This window comes from Protobothrops mucrosquamatus, unplaced genomic scaffold (assembly GCF_001527695.2).
Source record: "Protobothrops mucrosquamatus isolate PMUCROS unplaced genomic scaffold, P.Mucros_1.0 scaffold1788, whole genome shotgun sequence".
In the NCBI taxonomy this organism is placed as follows: Eukaryota; Metazoa; Chordata; class Lepidosauria; order Squamata; family Viperidae; genus Protobothrops; species Protobothrops mucrosquamatus.
In genome coordinates this window covers 285,514-303,382 of record NW_015387926.1, presented here as the reverse complement: position 1 = coordinate 303,382, position 17,869 = coordinate 285,514, and the positions used below count along the sequence as shown (strand labels likewise).

The 17,869-nt window shown below is 39.9% G+C and overlaps 2 protein-coding genes across 2 annotated transcripts in view; both read right to left on the bottom strand.

Annotated features, from left to right (window-relative positions):
- The window catches only part of DOP1B (DOP1 leucine zipper like protein B), a 50,974-nt gene extending 46,173 nt beyond the window's left edge, over positions 1-4,801 (bottom strand). Inside the window, exon 1 of the mRNA XM_015823171.1 lies at positions 4,789-4,801. The gene's annotated coding sequence lies outside the window, so the exon portion shown is untranslated. The remainder of the gene's footprint in view (positions 1-4,788) is intronic.
- Positions 4,802-9,353: 4,552 nt separating this feature from the next.
- Positions 9,354-17,044, bottom strand: LOC107293983 (carbonyl reductase [NADPH] 1). Its single transcript, XM_015823174.2, has 4 exons — positions 16,950-17,044; positions 14,568-14,855; positions 12,018-12,125; positions 9,354-10,879 (listed from the first exon to the last, which is right to left on the bottom strand). Exons 2-4 carry the CDS (start codon positions 14,848-14,850, stop codon positions 10,443-10,445), a joined length of 828 nt encoding a protein of 275 aa, XP_015678660.1. The 5' UTR covers positions 14,851-14,855; positions 16,950-17,044; the 3' UTR covers positions 9,354-10,442.
- Between the last annotated feature and the right edge of the window lie 825 nt (positions 17,045-17,869).

The following is a 17,869-nucleotide window of genomic DNA, read 5'->3' as shown; positions in this document are numbered from 1 at the left end:
TAAAGTGACTAAACTAGTAGCCCAGTGAAACGCTGTGGACGTAAGTATACTTAGATTTCAGTAAGATATTTGATAAAGTAGACCACAACCTACTCCTTGGTAAGCTAGAAAAAGATGGAATAGACAACATCACCACCAGGTGGATCTGTAGCTGGCTGGCAAACCGTACTCAATGAATAGTCCTCAGGCACTACATCCACATGGAGAGAAGTAAGCAGTGGGGTACCACAAGGTTCCGTCTTAGGCCCAGTACTCTTAAATATCTTCATCAATGACTTAGATTAGGGAATTGAAGGGGAACTCATCAAATTTGCAGATGACACCAAACTGGCAGGAATACCAACACCCCAGAAGACAAACTCAGGGTCCAAAAAGATCTTGACAAACTTGAACAATGGGCCCTATCCAGTGGTGGGATTCAAATATGTGAACAACCGGTTCTCTATGTGGATGCTGCTTCTGGAAGTCCATTCTGGGCCTGGACAACAAAAAATTAGCTATCGGTTCTGCCAAAGTGGTGTGAACCAGCTGAATCCCACCACTGACCCTATCCAACAAAATGAGTTTCAATGTTGAGAAAAACAAAGTTTTACATTTAGGCAGGAAAAATCAAAGGTACAAGTACAGATTGGGCGAGACCTGGCTTAAAAACAGTAACTGTGACAGGGACCTTGGAGTCCTAGTGGACAATCACTTGACTATGAGCCAGCAGTGTGCAGCAGCAGCCAAAAAAGCTAATAAAATTCTGGGTTGTATAAACAGGAGCATAGAATCAAAATCACGGAAGTATTAGTACTGTTTTATAAAACCCTAGTAAGACCACACCTGGAATACTGCAGCCAATTTTGGTCACCATATTACAAAAAAGATATTGAGAGTTTGGAAAAAATTCAGAGAAGAGTAACTAAGATGATTAAAGGCTTGGAGACTAAAACATACGAAGAACGGCTGCAGGACTTGGGTTTGGCTAGTCTAAAGAAAAGAAGAAATAGGAGAGACATGATACAGTATTCCAGTACTTGAGGGGCTGCCACCAAGAAGAGGGGGTCACGTTATTCACCAAAGCACCAGAGAGCAGGACAAGAAATAATGGTTGGAAACTGATCAAAGAGAGAAGCAACCTAGAACTGAGAAACTTCCTGACAGTGAGGACAATTAACCAGTGGAACAGCTTGCCTCCAGAAATCGTGGGCGCTCCATCACTGGAGATTTTTAAGAAGAGACTAGACAGTCACTTGTCTGAGATGATATAGGTCCTCCTGCTTGAGCAGGGGGTTGGACTAGAAGACCTCCAAGGTCCCTTCCAGCTCTATTCTGTTCTAAAGGGTGTTCTTTCTCTGCCTGTCAGAAAATCAAAGAATATTCATCCAAGTACTGAATTTCTATTAATAATTCAGGATATGAGAAAAGCTGGTCAAATCTGTTCTTTTCTATTGGCAATCCTGCTTGGTCAAGCACTTTATCTTGTTGAGATGACATATTCATGTGCTATGGATTTTTAATGCAGTTTTTATCTGCTTTTGATATAAGTGATTGTTCTTTTGATAATTATTTTTATTAGCAGTTCTCACATTGCAATTGTACAATATTATTATTAAACACACTAACCATTATGGAATGATGAGGTAAATTTTTACATAGCAACTGCTATCACTATCATTACCATGGCTCAGAATACAGCAGAGATAGAAATGATATAGATAATAAAACAGTTATGATTTCAAAGATTTCAGAGCCTTTTGAAGTGGGATGGCTATAATAAACTAGTACATACTAATGTGACATATACTCTTCATCTATTTCTATAAAATACCATCTGAATTTTTTTACATATAAAATATGTATTTTCCTAGCAATATAAAAAACAGACTAGCAATAATATCAAAGTATCAATTTCTATCAGTTGTGTTACTACTTGCATAATCTTAAATCATTTTTTCATTTCAGCATTGCTAGAAGCCACGCAATATCCTGATTTGGATCTTTTGCTCAATCTGTAGCATTACCACTGTAATAGGGATTATATAGTAGGGACGACTAAAGGAAAATATCATGTACTTAACTCAATATGTGAATATATACATCTCACATTTAAGTCTAGCATTCTGTCACTTTGACATAATTTATTTTTTGCCACATGAAATTTAATATATGGAATAAGTAATGTTCATATTTTAATTGCTCAACTGTAATCCTTGCATAGCTTTTCAAAAGTTTTACTTCTGAAACTGGAGGTATACCTTTAGAAATAGAGATCAACTACAGGCCTAACACTTTCCTTGAAGCAGGATCATGTACTCATGAACAAACCCTAACAGCAGAAAAAATTGAGAAACAATGTTGGAGCCTGCCTTTAATTTACTGTAGATTGGTATCCTGCTATTATAAATATATGATAGGTTTACTTTATTATATTGATCGTTTCTTGCATAATAAAAAAATGAAGCTCTACATACTTGGTAAATATAGGTAGTCCACAATTTATTTATTAAATTTCTATGCTGCCCATCTCACTAATACAGTGACTCTGGGTGGCTTACAATATAAAAAGTTAAAAAGTGCTAAACACAATTAAAATTAAGAATAAAAAATTTAAAATTAAAAGCAAGATGATGGGCAGCCTGGGAGGTAAGAATCTTCTTAGTCACGCCCAATGTAACAGGCCAAGTGGCAGACCCAAATTCTGAGGTTCTTCTGCAAGTCCAGAAGTATGGGAGTGGATCTCACATGATGGTGGCGACCACAGCAGAAAACCTATGACCACAATTGGACTGGCACTTCTGTTGCTAAGTGATGTGGTCATTAAGTAAGTCATCATATGATTGTGCCTGAATTTGCACCCTTGTTGCCATGGTTGTTAAACGAATCATGTGGTCACTAAGCAATCTGGTTTACCCCATTGACTTTGTCAGAAACCCACTGGGAGTGTTGCAAATGGTGATCATGTGACCCTAAGATGCCACAAACCTCTGGTTGCCAAGTACCCAGGCCAAGTGGCCGTAGGGATGCTGCAATTGTCTAACTGTGAAGACAGGTCAAAAGTCTCTTTTTCAGCACCCTATAACTTTGAACAGTTGAGGATGATATTACCCTATTTATTTGCAACATAACTCACCTACTGCAAGATTAAATTTTAAATAGATACCCCAAAATTAACATTCTCCTTTAGCAGATGAAGACTACCAGTATAACACGAAAAGCCACAAGTGGTAGCATTCTTTGATTTTCATGACAATTAAAATACTTAATTGGAGAATTGATGCAAATTGCCCAGGGCCATTTGTTTTGTGTGACGGATGGAAAAACAAATTATTTCCAGCTTGTCCATCCTACTACTTATGCAACAATCTTGGATTTGGTTATCTAATGATGCCAAAAACTAGCAAGAAATGCAAGATTACTATGAACTTTTTTTAAAAGATATAGAATGCTGTATTTAAAATAGAAAGCAGAGACATCATCCTGCCAACAAAAGTACGTATAGTCAAGGCCGTGGTTTTCCCAGTTGCAATGTATGGCTGTGAAAATTGGACCATAAGAAAGGCTGAGCGCAAAAGAATTGAGGCCTTTGAACTATGGTACTGGAGAAGACTCCTGCGAGTCCCCTGGACTGCAAGGCGATCAAACCGGTCAGTCCTAGAGGAGATCAACCCTGACTGCTCTTTAGAAGGCCAGATCTTGAAGTTGAAACTCAAGTACTTTGGCCACCTAATGAGAAGGAAGGACTCACTGGAGAAGAGCTTAATGCTGGGAAAGATTGAGGGCAATAGAAGAAGGGGATGGCAGAGAATGAGGTGGCTGGATGGAGTCACTGAAGCAGTAGGTGTGAACTTAAATGGACTCCAGAAGATGGTAGAGGACAGGAAGGCCTGGAGGAACGTTGTCCATGGGTTGGACACGACTTCGCAACAACATTTAAAATAGAAGTTTTGGTTGAAGGACAGAAGTGCTATTTCATGAATAACAGCTGATCAATACTTTAACATCTAAATGGTATTGCAATATATTTTATTTTCTTTGCCCACTTTAGTCCATTTTGCTTACACCCAGGAAACAGTGATCCATTGCCCTGAAGAAATCACATCTTCCAAAGAGCTGGCTTAATGGACGTTTGGAGTTTTTTTTTTCCTTCAAACAACTCCAACATTTCCAATAGGTTTTCAAAATAAATTATGCAGCTAACAATGGTGTGTACATAAGGCAAAGGAGATAAAAAAACAACAACAATGCTCTCATTATGCAATAAGAGCTTTCCTCTCCTCGCTGTTGACAGGCTGCTGCTAACTACAAAGCAAACAAAACCCAACAGCTGTTACATAGACAAACCGACCACAAACAGCAGGTAGGTCAGGAGGCATACTGTATAATCTCGGAACCACCGGACGCACCAACCCGTGTCTCCAAACAACAAAAGGCAAGAAAGGGAAGGGTTTATACATATGGGTTGCAACAACCTTGGACGATTTTGGAGCTCAGGTTTAGAAAAGGGAAAAGATCTCCTTCCTCGCCCATTTGTTTCGTCTTTTGGAGCATCTGGCAAGGGTTGAGATAACATCTGCTCCCATAAGGGGAAGTAACGCTTCGAAACGAGGGCGACGTATTTTCCCAGAACGAGAAGAGGGGGTTTGCTCGCTGGGGAAAAGGGCTCTCCGCGTGAAAAAGAACGCGAGGGGGGGAAGAGTCCCGTCTCTCACCACGCTAAATAAATCTCGCAGACGGCCTTTCAGAAAAAGGAAGAGGAGCAAATACAGCACCTTTTGCAACTGCCCAGCTTTCTTCCCGACTCACCGTCCAAAAAGGGTTGCCGCCGTAGTTTCCCTTTCTACAGCTATTCCTCTTTGCAGGGGCGACGTGTCCCACGGCTGGGCGGGACTGAGGCAACAGTCGGAAAATACAGTAAGTGGGAGGGAGCAGCAGGAGGAGGAGGAGGTGGAAGAGGAAAAAGCGGAGTACGGTACGGAACAGCGCGTCGCAAGGGTGGCCGAATTTGGTTGGGGACGTCACGCTTCTCTTTCTCTCTTCCGCGGCCAGGTTGGGCAAGTACCATTTTTTAGGAGGGGCCACGGAGAGGCGGAAAAGGTGGTGGCCACCGTTATCTTTGAAAGGTCGTGAGGAAGTCTGTTATACGTGTATCGTTCCTATTCCTAATTTAATGATGCGAAGACTCACTCGCCTGCACTCGGCCGCGAAGACACGCCGACCCCCCCCCCNCCCCCCCCCCGGAAAGATGGTACATTCGTAAAGCGGGTCTCTGGGCTTTTGTTAGGTTGCCATCTACTGTTGGAATAGGAGACTGCGGAGAGCTGTTGTGGTAGAACTGCGGTAGTTTTTGAAGTCAGATCTCGATAGGCGAGGTCAGTGCTTTTTTTGTAATAATAAAAAAAAAGGTGCGGGAACTCACACACGTCATACAACCCGCCTTGCCTACCCTACAAGGTTCCATCCCAAAAAGGTGCCGGAACTCCGTTCTGGGCGTTGCATGACAAAAAAAGCCCTGGGTGAAGTTGATAGTATCGACGTGTAAAATTTTAAATAGGTGTCTCTAAACCAGTGGTTCTCAACCTTTTTAATCCCGCGACCCCCAACCGGTCGTAAGTCGAGGACTAAACCGGTCGTAAGTCGAGGACTAAACCGGTCGTAAGTCGAGGACTACCCAACCGGTTGTAAGTCGAGGACTTTCCCTGCCCGGGAGTGCCGCGCATGCGTGGTTCCGCCCCCTGTGCCGGCCGAGGCGTAGCTGGCAAGCGGCAGAGACGGAGCAGGCCGACCACCAGCTGGCCCAGCTCAAGGGAGGTAAGGCACCCGCCGGAAAAGGGGGAAAAAATGGTGGACAGCCTTGCTTGGCGACCCCCATGAAATGGTCGATCGACCCCAAATGGGGTCGCGACCCATAGGTTGAGAACCGCTGCTTTAAACACAGCTGCTCTACTTCTGGTCTTATGACACATTGAACAGCGACAGAAACGTTACACTTTGCGTTCTCTTTCTTTTTTGTATTTATTTCTCCTACTTTTTTTAAAAAAAAGTAAGCCGCCCAGACTTATTTGAAGTTGGATGCCATAAGTTTTATACAGAGATATTAAAATCAATAATAAACCAGTGGTGGGATTCAGCCAGTTCGCACCAGTTCAGCAGAACCTGTAGCTAGTGTTTTGTTGCCCAGGCCCAGAATGGACTTCCGGAAGCGGCATCCACACAGAGAACCGGTTGTTCACATATTTGAATCCCACCACTGAAAAACTGTTGTATAAATAGCAACAATTATGTTGCAGACAAGGACAGAAAAATGTTGATTCCCCCCCCAACAATTAGCATATACTGTGAACAGTGTGTTAATTGTAGTCTCTGGAATATATTCGGGGAGCATATTTGTTCTCTTCTGAATACAAAAGAACTTGTGTTAGATTCTTGTGGTGGCAGGATATTTGGAATAATTCTGAGTACAATAGATGATTTTTTGAAATATAGGAATATATGGGGTTTTTTATGATATAACCTACTGGTATACTCATACTATGAATATGTTTTTATAATGTTCTATATATATATTCCTTGATTCTAAAAAATAAAAGAAACAAAATTCTGGAGGTCTGAAAAGTTATTACTTATTTTTGCTCCACCCTACTAAAGTACTCGAGGGTCTACTAGGAATTAAAATATAAAATATATAGCTTATTATAAAATTGCTATCTATGTCTACCTCTATATCTATCAATGTACTAACTCCAGAGAGGCTGCCTAAAAAGGAACAGATTTTGGCTCAATGCTGATAAGACTTGGTGGGTCTGGCTGTGTGCCATTTTCACAGTTGGTCTTAGATAAGATTGCATTTCTCCAACGCAGGTGTGCAAACTGGGAGTCCTCTTGGATTCACAGCTACTGCTTAATTAGCAAGTGGCAGCTGTGGCCAGGAGGATCATATTGTACACCAGTTGTGCCCTTTCCTTAACTGGGACACCCTTCAAATGGTCATTAATACCTTGATTACCTTATGACTGGAATACTGCAATACACTCTACATCAGACATGTCAAACACAAGGCCCGGGGGCCGGATGCAGCCCGTGAAGTGGTTTCATGTGGCCCACGAAGCCATCCTGGAAACAGTGAGGGAATGGCCCCCGCTGCCTTGGCCCTGGCCCAGGCCAGCCGGGAGCCAATGTACAATTTTGTGGTGGCCATCTTGGCACTTGCCCCAGTCCCACACCCTTCTGCCAGAGACCCTCAGATCTGTCCCACTCCTGCCCAGGCCCCCACAGGCACCCTTGACGCGAATGTAGAACTGGCCACCCCCATCCAGTAGGCCACCCCCACTCCATCCACACCCACCCAGTAGGCTGCATCCACTCTGGCCACACCCACCCAGCCCCCCAAGGGCAACCGCAATGCTGATGCGGCCCTCAGTGAAATTGAGTTTGATACCCCTGCTCTACATGGTGCTGCCCTTGAAGATCATCCAAAAGCTGCTATAGGGCAGCACCATGTAGTTATACTGATTGCTAGTCAGCTTCTGGATGAAATGAAAAATGCTGGTTGTCACCTATAATGTCCTTTATGGCATAAGTACTGGTCATCTGCAGGATCTCCTATCCCCAGTCATTTCAATCCACCCAGTACAATCCTGTGTATGTCGATGTACAATTTATATGTCCATAGTGTTTAGTAAAGCTTTATTGCTTGCACTTTATACTCAAAGTTGAAGATAGGTAAATAATTTAATAGCATTTGGGATTTCATTTCTGATGTAGAAATAGTTATTAAAGCTGGAGTATAAGCAGTGAAATATTCAATCTGTATATTTGTAAATACTGTAAAATATTAAAAATGCTTAGAGATATCCAGTGCTTTTTTTGTAAAAAAAAAAAAAAAAGAGGTGCCGGAACTCACACACATCATACAACCCGCCTTGCCTACCCTACAAGGTTCCATCCCAAAAAAAGTGCCGGAACTCCGTTCTGGCGTTCTATGACAAAAAAGCCCTATAGATATCTATACACTACCTCCCAAAGGAAACATGATTGAATACAGCACATGAACATCTCACTGTTTATAGATGTGTGCTGTATGTTTGTGGAGATTCTCAGTCATCCAGTTGTCTTGAAGGTGCTATTTCAAAAGGCATCTGGACTGTTTTTTTCCTTGAGGAAGATGTTTCATCTGAAGCAATGAAGCTTCTTGGATGAGAACCAAAACATTTTCCTCAAGGAAAAAAGAGTCTAGTTGCCTTTTGAAAAAGCACCTTTGACATGATGTGTATTGTAAATTCAGTATGGCACTTCCTCATCTAGGAGTCTTACCATTTTTCAGTTTAGACTTTAGAACCATATATTTAAATATAATACATAGAATGGCTGGACAGGAATGTTTTTCTCTTTGTTAAACCACAATGAACTTTTCTGTAGGCTGTGGATAAACAACTACCTCAATATTATTAAAGTAGCCTGGTTCTAGTCTAGTGTTTTATTATGCTGGGTCATATTATACTTGTGTGAATTTCCATTATCAACATTTTTCATGAATTACTGATACAAACATTGATAACTGAAGGTATTTTTTTCTTTTTAAAATCTGGAATAATTGATTGCAATCTTTCAGAGAACATAGCGGTAATCTGTAATTTAATAAGCTCCCTGCCTTGATGGGATTCCTAAGTCCACACTCATAGTAGCAAGCAAACCATATTACATCATTAACAAATTCCAAAGCAAAAAGAAAAATTCTGAGACAACAAATAAAAATCATAATAAAATTTAATGATGATAAAACTTGTGTGGTTAGACTGATATTTTTACCAATAGCAACACAAATCATAGCCATGGTCAGAGAAATAAAGTCACATTAATCAGACAGTAACAACTAAATAAAATGGATCTACACAGCTTGAGAGTTTAATGCGGAACTAAGCATTTTTAGAATAAGGGCAAAGTAACAAACGTGGGTTAATATTTCAATAACTCCTTTACCACAGGGCAAAGTCTTTGTTCAGCTGGGATTTCCATAATTTCCCTTCAAAGTAGCTGTTGGACAGGCATTCAGTCTAGCCAGAATTACTGCCCTTCTGGATTTGGGAATGGTTATTTGGCTTAAATATCTAGCTGTTCAAGAACTATCTGTATTTCTATGTTCAAAGGAACAAATGAGAAGTATTTTTGCACTGAGGGAGCTTTAGGTGACAAGTCTGACTCACACTAGTGACAACTTTTATGTAGGGTCTCGCACAAGGTATGTTTATCAAGTGCCTCTCACATTTTGTTAAATTATGGATTCAAAGAAAGTTGTTACACATAGTATAACCGAAGAAGCAACTTTGTATATAATACATATAAACTAAGCCTTACCTTACTTTATCTTTCTATTCTTCAGATCACCACTATTTAAATAAACTGACCAAATTCTGAATTATATTTATATGCCATTTTAATATTTTTATTTACTTAAAACAAGAAAAACAACTTTCTGCTATTAACATTTTTATATCTTTCTGGACTCATATAGGTTCCCTTAAAAAGGGGGGGAGCCTTATTGTCTAATCTTTTTATTATAAATTTTGTGTTTGGGTATATATGTACCCAATAATATGTAAATGCCTATTGTAATAACATTTCTTGAATGTTAAGTAACACATCAATATTTTTAGAACTATTTAAATCATACAAGATTGGCCTATTACTATTGCATTTTATCCATATAAATGATGGGAGAGAAGGTGTATATACTATACTTTCTGTACAATGTGCAAATATTTCACATTTGAATTTTCCTACTTTAGAGGTAGGATGGCAAGCAATTCTTCAGATTTTGCTGCATTAGATTCTCACAGTCCCTCACTATTTGTCACACTTATACTGCTGTTGGTGCTGCTGTTCATCTATACTGGAAAACCAGAGATCCCTATCTCTGCTTAAAAATACCCCACACAAATATACACTGCCCATTGAATCTAGGAAAGAACACTTCCAATAGTTGTGATTATTGTGATTAATGGGGTGAAAATGTATTTGTACTGAAATCATAAATAGCTGTCAAATTATTAATCATGAACTTTATTTACTGTTTTATATAGTCAAGATTTATTTTCAAGATGACAGTTAATACATTACCAAAAATGATCTTTATTGAAAGAAAAAATTATGCATATGTGCTTTATAAATCTTTGGAGTGAATTATCTTCGAAGCCAATATTGAAAAGCTACCCAAATTTAGAGAAGAGTGAGAATCCCAAAGCCTGTTACTAAGATGCAGCACTAATTGTCACCCTCAGCAGAAGATTAAACAGTGATCTCACTAAGCAACTGGATGCTTTTTACTTCAATCCGCTGTATGTTGGTTCTCACCTCCATGGCATAGGAGCTTGGCACAATTGCTAGAGGAGATACCTGTAGCAAAGATTTTTGTAGCATCTATAACTTCCAGTTCTTATATACAGCCTAATGCAAGAGCATAGTTACCATTTCTGAACTTTCTTTTCACTAACAAATTGGCCATGGGGCTCAGTAGCACCAGGAGATAAAAGCGCTAAATAAACTGGAGTCTCAGCTCCCTCATCTGGACTTTTTGTGGCTCTGGAACCTGCCATATCTGTTCTGACCCACCCAGGACAACAAGCATTCAGGAGAATACCATCATTTTTTCTTGTCTCATTCAATAGCTTTGCCTGAATTCTTGATAAAACTGTCACTCCAATTTTGGATACTCCATAAGCAGTACTTGGCCAGCCTTCCTTCTCATGCACTCCCTTCTTGGTATCTTCCACAAATTTTTCCATGAGTTTCACTAGCTCTTCTTCAGTGATTGTGTCACTCCGAAATTTCTCCTGCAGATTCTGGTTACATTTGGACAATGCTGAAACTGAAACCATGCTGGATACATTGACTACCCTCCCTATTCCAAGACAAAAAAAAATAATTTTTTTTTTAAAAAATCACAGGATAAATTATTTTTTTCAATTTTATTCTTTTTGTAACAATATATGTACCCACAAAAAAGGAGGCTTTATTCTCTCAATAATTATCAGTGAATCAGTTAGCTCTGCCATCCCATTTTGTATACTCCAGATAGATAGTGTGGGGCCAGCTTTTTCTACTTGTGGATGCTCTTTATGGGTCTGAGAATCCTGAAATATTGGAATGTTCAATTGGTGAAGAGCTGCCATAGACAGAGTCTTTCTTCAATAAATGCTGGAAAATGAATAATGCTGAATAAACAGGCTTACATAAATGTAAACATGCATATATTCATGGGTACTGACTTTAGATTTTCATTGTAGCTGTAAATGCATGTGTGATAGAGAATGCTTGTCATCTATATTCAAATGGACTCAGCTTTCCAAATGGACTGGTTTATTTTGTAGACAATTTTAATCAAGCAATAATCTTGATTGTTTTGCCCTGTAACTGCTACTTCTGCCAAGCTATGAAAGCTAGCTAAACCACATATTACCTGGAAATGATTATTGGAGGAAAAAAAATCTCCAACATTCATTTCAACAGAAATTGACAACCCAAGTTTAGGATAAACTGGAGTTCTCAATTTCCATTGAAATGAATCCTAGAGATTTTTCTGTAGGGCAGAAGCATGTATACTTTATCATCTAACTTAGATATCATATATATATATATATATATATATATATATATATATATATATATATATATATATATATATATATATATATATATATAATTTAAATGATTAGAAATAATTCAGTATTATAAAGCAGAAGAAAATTCAGCATAAGACTGATTAAAAGCAGTTCAGTTCAAAGTCCATTTAAAAAACTAAACAGATTTAGTTGGAAATAATTCCCATTCATTTCAATGAGATTAGTATCAGAGATATAAACTATAATCTGAAATTCCTAGAAGCACTATGACTTAAACATGGACAGTTACTGAATTTAAAAGCTGATCTTAAGGAAGAGTTGATCATATGTGTTTTTCTGTTAGTGTTTATTTTGGCATTTTACTTGTCAAAAACCTCGATTAATCTTTAACATACTCCACCCCCATTGTGTGCTTACCATTAGGTTTCAATAGTGGCAGAAGTTCTGTGCAAGCATTCATGGTTGCAAAAAAATTTGTTCTCAGCGTGACTTCTGCTTGTACAGCAAATGGGGTTGTATCTGCACCTTTTTTTTTCAAAATGGAAAAAAACAGAAGTCAAGATTCCTAATATATAGGAAAATGGTAAAGCATTGTATAACAAGAGATGAAACACTGTAAAAGTTTAAATATTACTTGGATGGAATGATGTTGTAAAAAATAGAAATGGATACTTAGCAGTGCCTAAACAGCTATTTCATCTGCATGCAAGACAAAAATACATATTGTACTGTAATGAAATAAGACTCTTAAATATAATTAGGAGAAAGACATACAGATTTTAAATCAACAGTTCTGAAAATATTCCTGGAAATATTTCAAATTGAACAGATCTTAATTTAAGGTGTATTGCACTAGTATTAAGCCAGGATTCAGAATTACAATATAAACCTTTTTGACTCGAGAAAAAACTTGGTTTAAACTTCCTCTTCTTTACATAGCTGGAAAATGAATCATGAAGCATTTTACCTTCCATCATTTGCAACTTGTATTGAAGTATAAAACTATAGTTTAAAATAATCTCTAGTAAATTACTAACCATTCAGTTTAAAAATTTTCATATTTACTATATTAGGATGCAATTTAAAATATTTTCTGGTTTGTGTACAATGACAACCCTTCTAGGTGAACAAGGAAAAAAATGCAAGTATAGGACTAGATGAAAATTATGGTAAATTTTGAAGTGTCAGTTATCTATAGGAACTCACAAGCTATACATGCATATGACCCTATAAATTAATATAGGCCATATATTCAGACATTAAAAATGGGGATCAAACTAGAATACATAGAGATCTATTGAAAGACAATTAAATGATACTGTATATATGTTAGGCATATATAAGACCCATATCTGTAGAGTTCAAACTAACTACTTTCTTCTCTGCCTATAATACAGGTAGTCCCCGACTTACGACCAATTGAGCCCAAAATTTTTGTTGCTAAGTGAAATATTTGTTAAGTGAATTTTGCCCCATTTTATGACCCTTCTTGTCACAGTTGTTAAATGAATCACTGCAGCTGATAAGATAATAAGCAGTAAGAGAGTAAGATTAGTTAAGTGAATCTGGCTTCCCCATTGACTTTGCTTGTCCGAAGATCGCAAAAGAGGATCACTTGACCTTAGAACAGTGGTTCTCAACCTGTGGGTCGGGACCCCATTTGGGGTCGATCGACTATTTCATGGGGGTCGCCAAGCAAGGCTGTCCGCCATTTTTTTTGTCCGCCATTTTTTTTGTCCGCCATTTCCCCCCCCCCTTTTCCGGCGGGTGCCTTACCACCCTTGGGCTGGACCAGCTGGTGGTCGGCCTGCTTCGTCTCTGCCGCTTGCCAGCTATGCCTCGGCCGGCGCAGGGGGCGGAACCACGAATGCCGGCGCTCCCGGGCAGGGAAAGTCCTCGACTTACGACCGGTTGGGTAGTCCTCGACTTACAACCGGTTTAGTCCTTGACTTACAACCGGTTTAGTCCTCAACTTATGACTGGTTTAGTCCTCGACTTACGACCGGTTGGGGTCGCGGCATTAAAAAGGTTGAGAACCACTGCCTTAGAACATAGCAACGGTCATAAATATGAACCAGTTGCCAAGCATCTCCAATTTTGATATGTGACCAGGGGGATGCTGCAACAGTCAGTGCCGTTGTAACTTTGACGGTCACTAAATGAACTGTTTTAAGTCGAGGATTACCTGTACAGGAATCTCCCCAGACTGGCAGCTTTTGCCTGGGGAAGAATAGATAAGGCTCTAAGGCAGTGATGGCGAACCTTTTAGAGACCGAGTGCCCAAAAACCGCCCCCCGCCCCCATCCCTGCTCCGCCCTGCCCACTGGGCCACCCACCACCTCCACGGCCTGCCACAGATCACCCAGGCAGCCCAGCAGCACTATGGCGGCCACGCCCTCTGCCCATGCCCCGCAGCATCTGCGCATGATGGGGCGCAAGGGCGGAGTCTTGTCCCCGCTGCCCGGCTACCATGTCCTTGGCTGCGCTGCTTTGCGTGGGCCGCGCCCCGGGGCAACTCTCCTCTGGGGCGGCTGCTGGTGAGGGAGCCGTGGGAGGAGGTGGGGATGGGGAAATGGTGCACCCGTGCCATAGATTTGCCACCACTGCTCTAAGGCATTAGCCCTCTTATGTTTATGTAGTGAGTTTGGGCTGATTGGTCACTTGATGCCTTTTCCCTTCCAGGATGGTTTCTCTCCAAAGTAGGGAATGCCAGAAAATCTGGTTGATTTTCATCTCTTCTGTTAAAGAAATCTATTTCATCTTTTCAGTCTTTCTTGTGCTATCACATGCATAAACTCCAATAATAAATTTGTAGCATATTTTTGGTACAGATTCATCTTCCCAACAGAAAAAGCTGAAAGACCTGCAAAAATATTAGCTACAATTTTACTCTCTACAGAGCTGTAGCCAAAAACTTTGATCTGTTGTTCACCCAATTTCACATTCAGTGATTTACATTTAGGTTACCTTTGAAGGCAATCCCAGCATTGTTGACTAGCACATCCAATCCGCCATATTTTTCCTTGAGAAAATCACGGAGAGTTTGGATACTCCCCAGATCATTAATATCTAGTTGGTGGAAAAGTGGTTTTAATCCTTCTTCCGACAGTTGTGTCACTGCTGCTTTGCCTCGTTCAGAGTCCCGGGCTGTCAAATACACATCCCCAGAAAACTGCTTGCACAGGGCTCTCACAATAGCCAGACCAATGCCTTTGTTGGATCCAGTCACCACAGCTACTCGTGCAGACATTTTGCCTATAATTAAATGCCAAAAATTATCAATAGAAAACACTTAACAAATTGAAGTCTTTCTAAAAAATCTCAACTGATTTAATTTGCTATTTTTCTACCGACTATAGTTTTAAACATTGTTTTAATATTCAGTGCCCTGCTTCTAATTCAAACTCAGCCTGATAGTACCTGGGGTGTGGGGTAGGACAACTGTAGAAATAACGAGGACTATGCTTTTAATGCAGTACGTTTTAAATGTATTCTAGGACAGCCTGGGTGCACAATATAAAACTTGAATATTATTAAAAGTATTATTAAAAGGATAATTACAGAGCCAGTTTGGTCTAGTGGTTAAGGCACCAGGCCAGAAACTAGGAGAAAGTGAGTTCTAGTCTGCCTAACACCTGAAAGCCAGCTAAGTAACTTTGGGCCAGTTACACTCTCTCAACCCAGCTCACTTCATAGTGTCGTTGTTGTTGTGGGGAGGAGGAAGGAGTATTAGGTGAAAGGAGTAGATTAGTGGTTCTCAACCTTTTTAATGCCGCGACCCCAACCGGTCGTAAGTCGAGGACTAAACCGGTCGTAAGTCGAGGACTAAACCGGTCGTAAGTCGAGGACTAAACTGGTCGTAAGTCGAGGACTACCCAACCGGTCGTAAGTCGAGGATTTTCCCTGCCCGGGAGCGCCGCACATGCGTGGTTCCGCCCCTGCGCCAGCCGAGGCGTAGCTGGCAAGCGGCAGAGACGGAGCAGGCCGACCACCAGCTGGCCCAGCCCAAGGGAGGTAAGGCACCCGCTGGAAAAGGGGGAAAAAAATGGCGGACAGCCTTGCTTGGCGACCCCCGTGAAATGGTCGGTCGACCCCAAATGGGGTCCCGACCCACAGGTTGAGAACCACTGGAGTAGATTATTAATCAGAAATTTCTAATGAGTCTAAAGGTTGATAGAAGCCACCTGAAAGTCAAAAACTCTGACAAGTGAATTTCATACAAGCGCAAGTAGAGGAAACACAAAAACCAAGGATAAAGTTTAGAGCTTAAGGTAGCAAAGGTATAACCGCAAACAGATATAGAGATAATTATAATAATTGAGCTTTGTTAATAGAAAATTCGATGGTGATAGGATGTGCACAAAGGGGCTTCCTGGAACATGGGAGGGACAGTGGTTTTAGGCGGTCCTAGTTTATCGGATGACACAGCTCTTTAAAGTGTTTAAGTTCATCAAGCCTTGCAAATGCTTCTTTTTAAATAAAACTTTGTTGCTGGAATTCCAATTGAGTTTGTTTGTTTTAGGATCTTGAACCACATTCCAGACATTAGGTATAACTCAAGTAGCATTTTGAATTATTTGTAAAAATAATAAAAGTGGGATTAAAAAAATCTAGAGTAAAAACTGTTCTTCACTAAAAATATTAAAAGGCAGATTAGATAGAGTAGAACTTCCAACCAGTGGGGACTGAGAATAAAATAAAATTAAAATCTAGTAATATATATTTTTAGGATGACTTAACATTTTGATTACAGTATGTGCTAATGAGTCATTTTCGACTCCTAGATTTCTTCCATGACGGCTGTATAATTCAATTAAATGAACTCATTAAAACAGTTGTTTTATAAACACTACCCAGCCAAATTGAAGCCAAGACAACCAGAAATTGAGAAAAAGAAAAAAGTCCTTGAAGGTCGAAAATGTATAACAACTTGCAACATTCGATTACGTGCTCCAATCACCAAGGAAGCTTGCAAGGTTATATAATTATACACATCACTCCTCCCGTTTCATCCATTTCTTAAATTACCAAGCATGCATAAAGAATAAAACACTCGGAATCCTTGAGCAGATGTTAGAAGATGTTGAAAAACCAACCACATACCAGAATTATGGTATACCAGGTTTTAAAACTTTTACCTAAAACAATTATAGTATACCACGTTTTTCATCTTCTGCCATCTGCAAAACGGTTCCAGCTGTTTGTACAGGCTCTAAATTCTTTACAAGCAAAGATCTAATGAGTTACAAACGCACGTTAGAGAATAAAATCCTGCGGCGGGGTTGAGGCGAATGGAAGGGAGTGAAAAGAAAGCATTTTAAAAGAAATTTAGCCACAATCCTAGCCTACCTTTCTCAGTCGCGCAAAAAGCGGCAGTAATTCTCGCCAGGACTGTAAGGAGAAGAAGAACGAGCTCTTCATCCAATGGGAAACCACCTTCGACGAGCTTGCTTTTTCTCAATAGGCAATTGGCTGAGGACCGCCTTTTCCGCTTTCTTGCCACCTGGTGATTTCTGGGTTTGCAAGTGCTGCATAGTTGAAAATCGGAAAGGAAAAACATGCCTGCAGGCTGGGGATATTGAAGCGTGAATTGGCTGTGGGAAGCTTGAAGGTAGCAGGGAAATAATATCTTCAGCCCGTTCCTAATTCTTATCCTCAAGAATTCTGCCTCTCAAATTTTGGGTGGTTTATTCCTGAAGAGATTATAATGCTCCATGGATTTACTGAGTGAAAAGCCTCTCTGAGCCCATTTGGAATTGTGGTTAGCCAAACGTGAATCTTGATATGTTTTGATTTAAGTGAAAATTTATATTTTTGGTAAGTCCTGCTGTTTAAGCGCATTCCCCAAATAATATTTAACAATATAAAAAGAGCTATACAGCTCTCGTTAGATGTGACTGAAGGATTCCAGGAATAGTCGTTTAGAAGATACTTGCAGTATCATAGGTTTTACCCTATTTTACAGCAAACTAAGCTAAAGTTGGCAAAAACAAAAAACAAAAAACAAAAACCAGAGTGCTCAAACGATTGAGGAACCACAGACATATTGAAGACTTAGAGCAGTTCTGATGTTCCCTAGAAACATCCTCACCATACATCTGATTGACATTTGTAGCTGTTGAAAGTACTGCACTGTGTCGAATGTATTTTGGGTCTTATTACCTTGCATTTTTTTTTATTTTTCAAGTGTTAAATATGGTATACACATGAATATGCCATATGCAAGTTTCTTATCGACATATTTGTAAAAATGTGGCAAAACAGATTTC

Excerpts from the sequence above, each read along its gene's own strand:
- LOC107293983 (XM_015823174.2), bottom strand. The coding sequence starts at position 14,850 with ATGTCTGCACGAGTAGCTGTGGTGACTGGATCCAACAAAGGCATTGGT. Across the intron at positions 12,126-14,567 it reads TGCTGGGATTGCCTTCAAAG|GTGCAGATACAACCCCATTT; the intron begins GTAACCTAAATG and ends TGAAAAAAAAAG. Across the intron at positions 10,880-12,017 it reads GCCACTATTGAAACCTAATG|GGAGGGTAGTCAATGTATCC; the intron begins GTAAGCACACAA and ends GTCTTGGAATAG.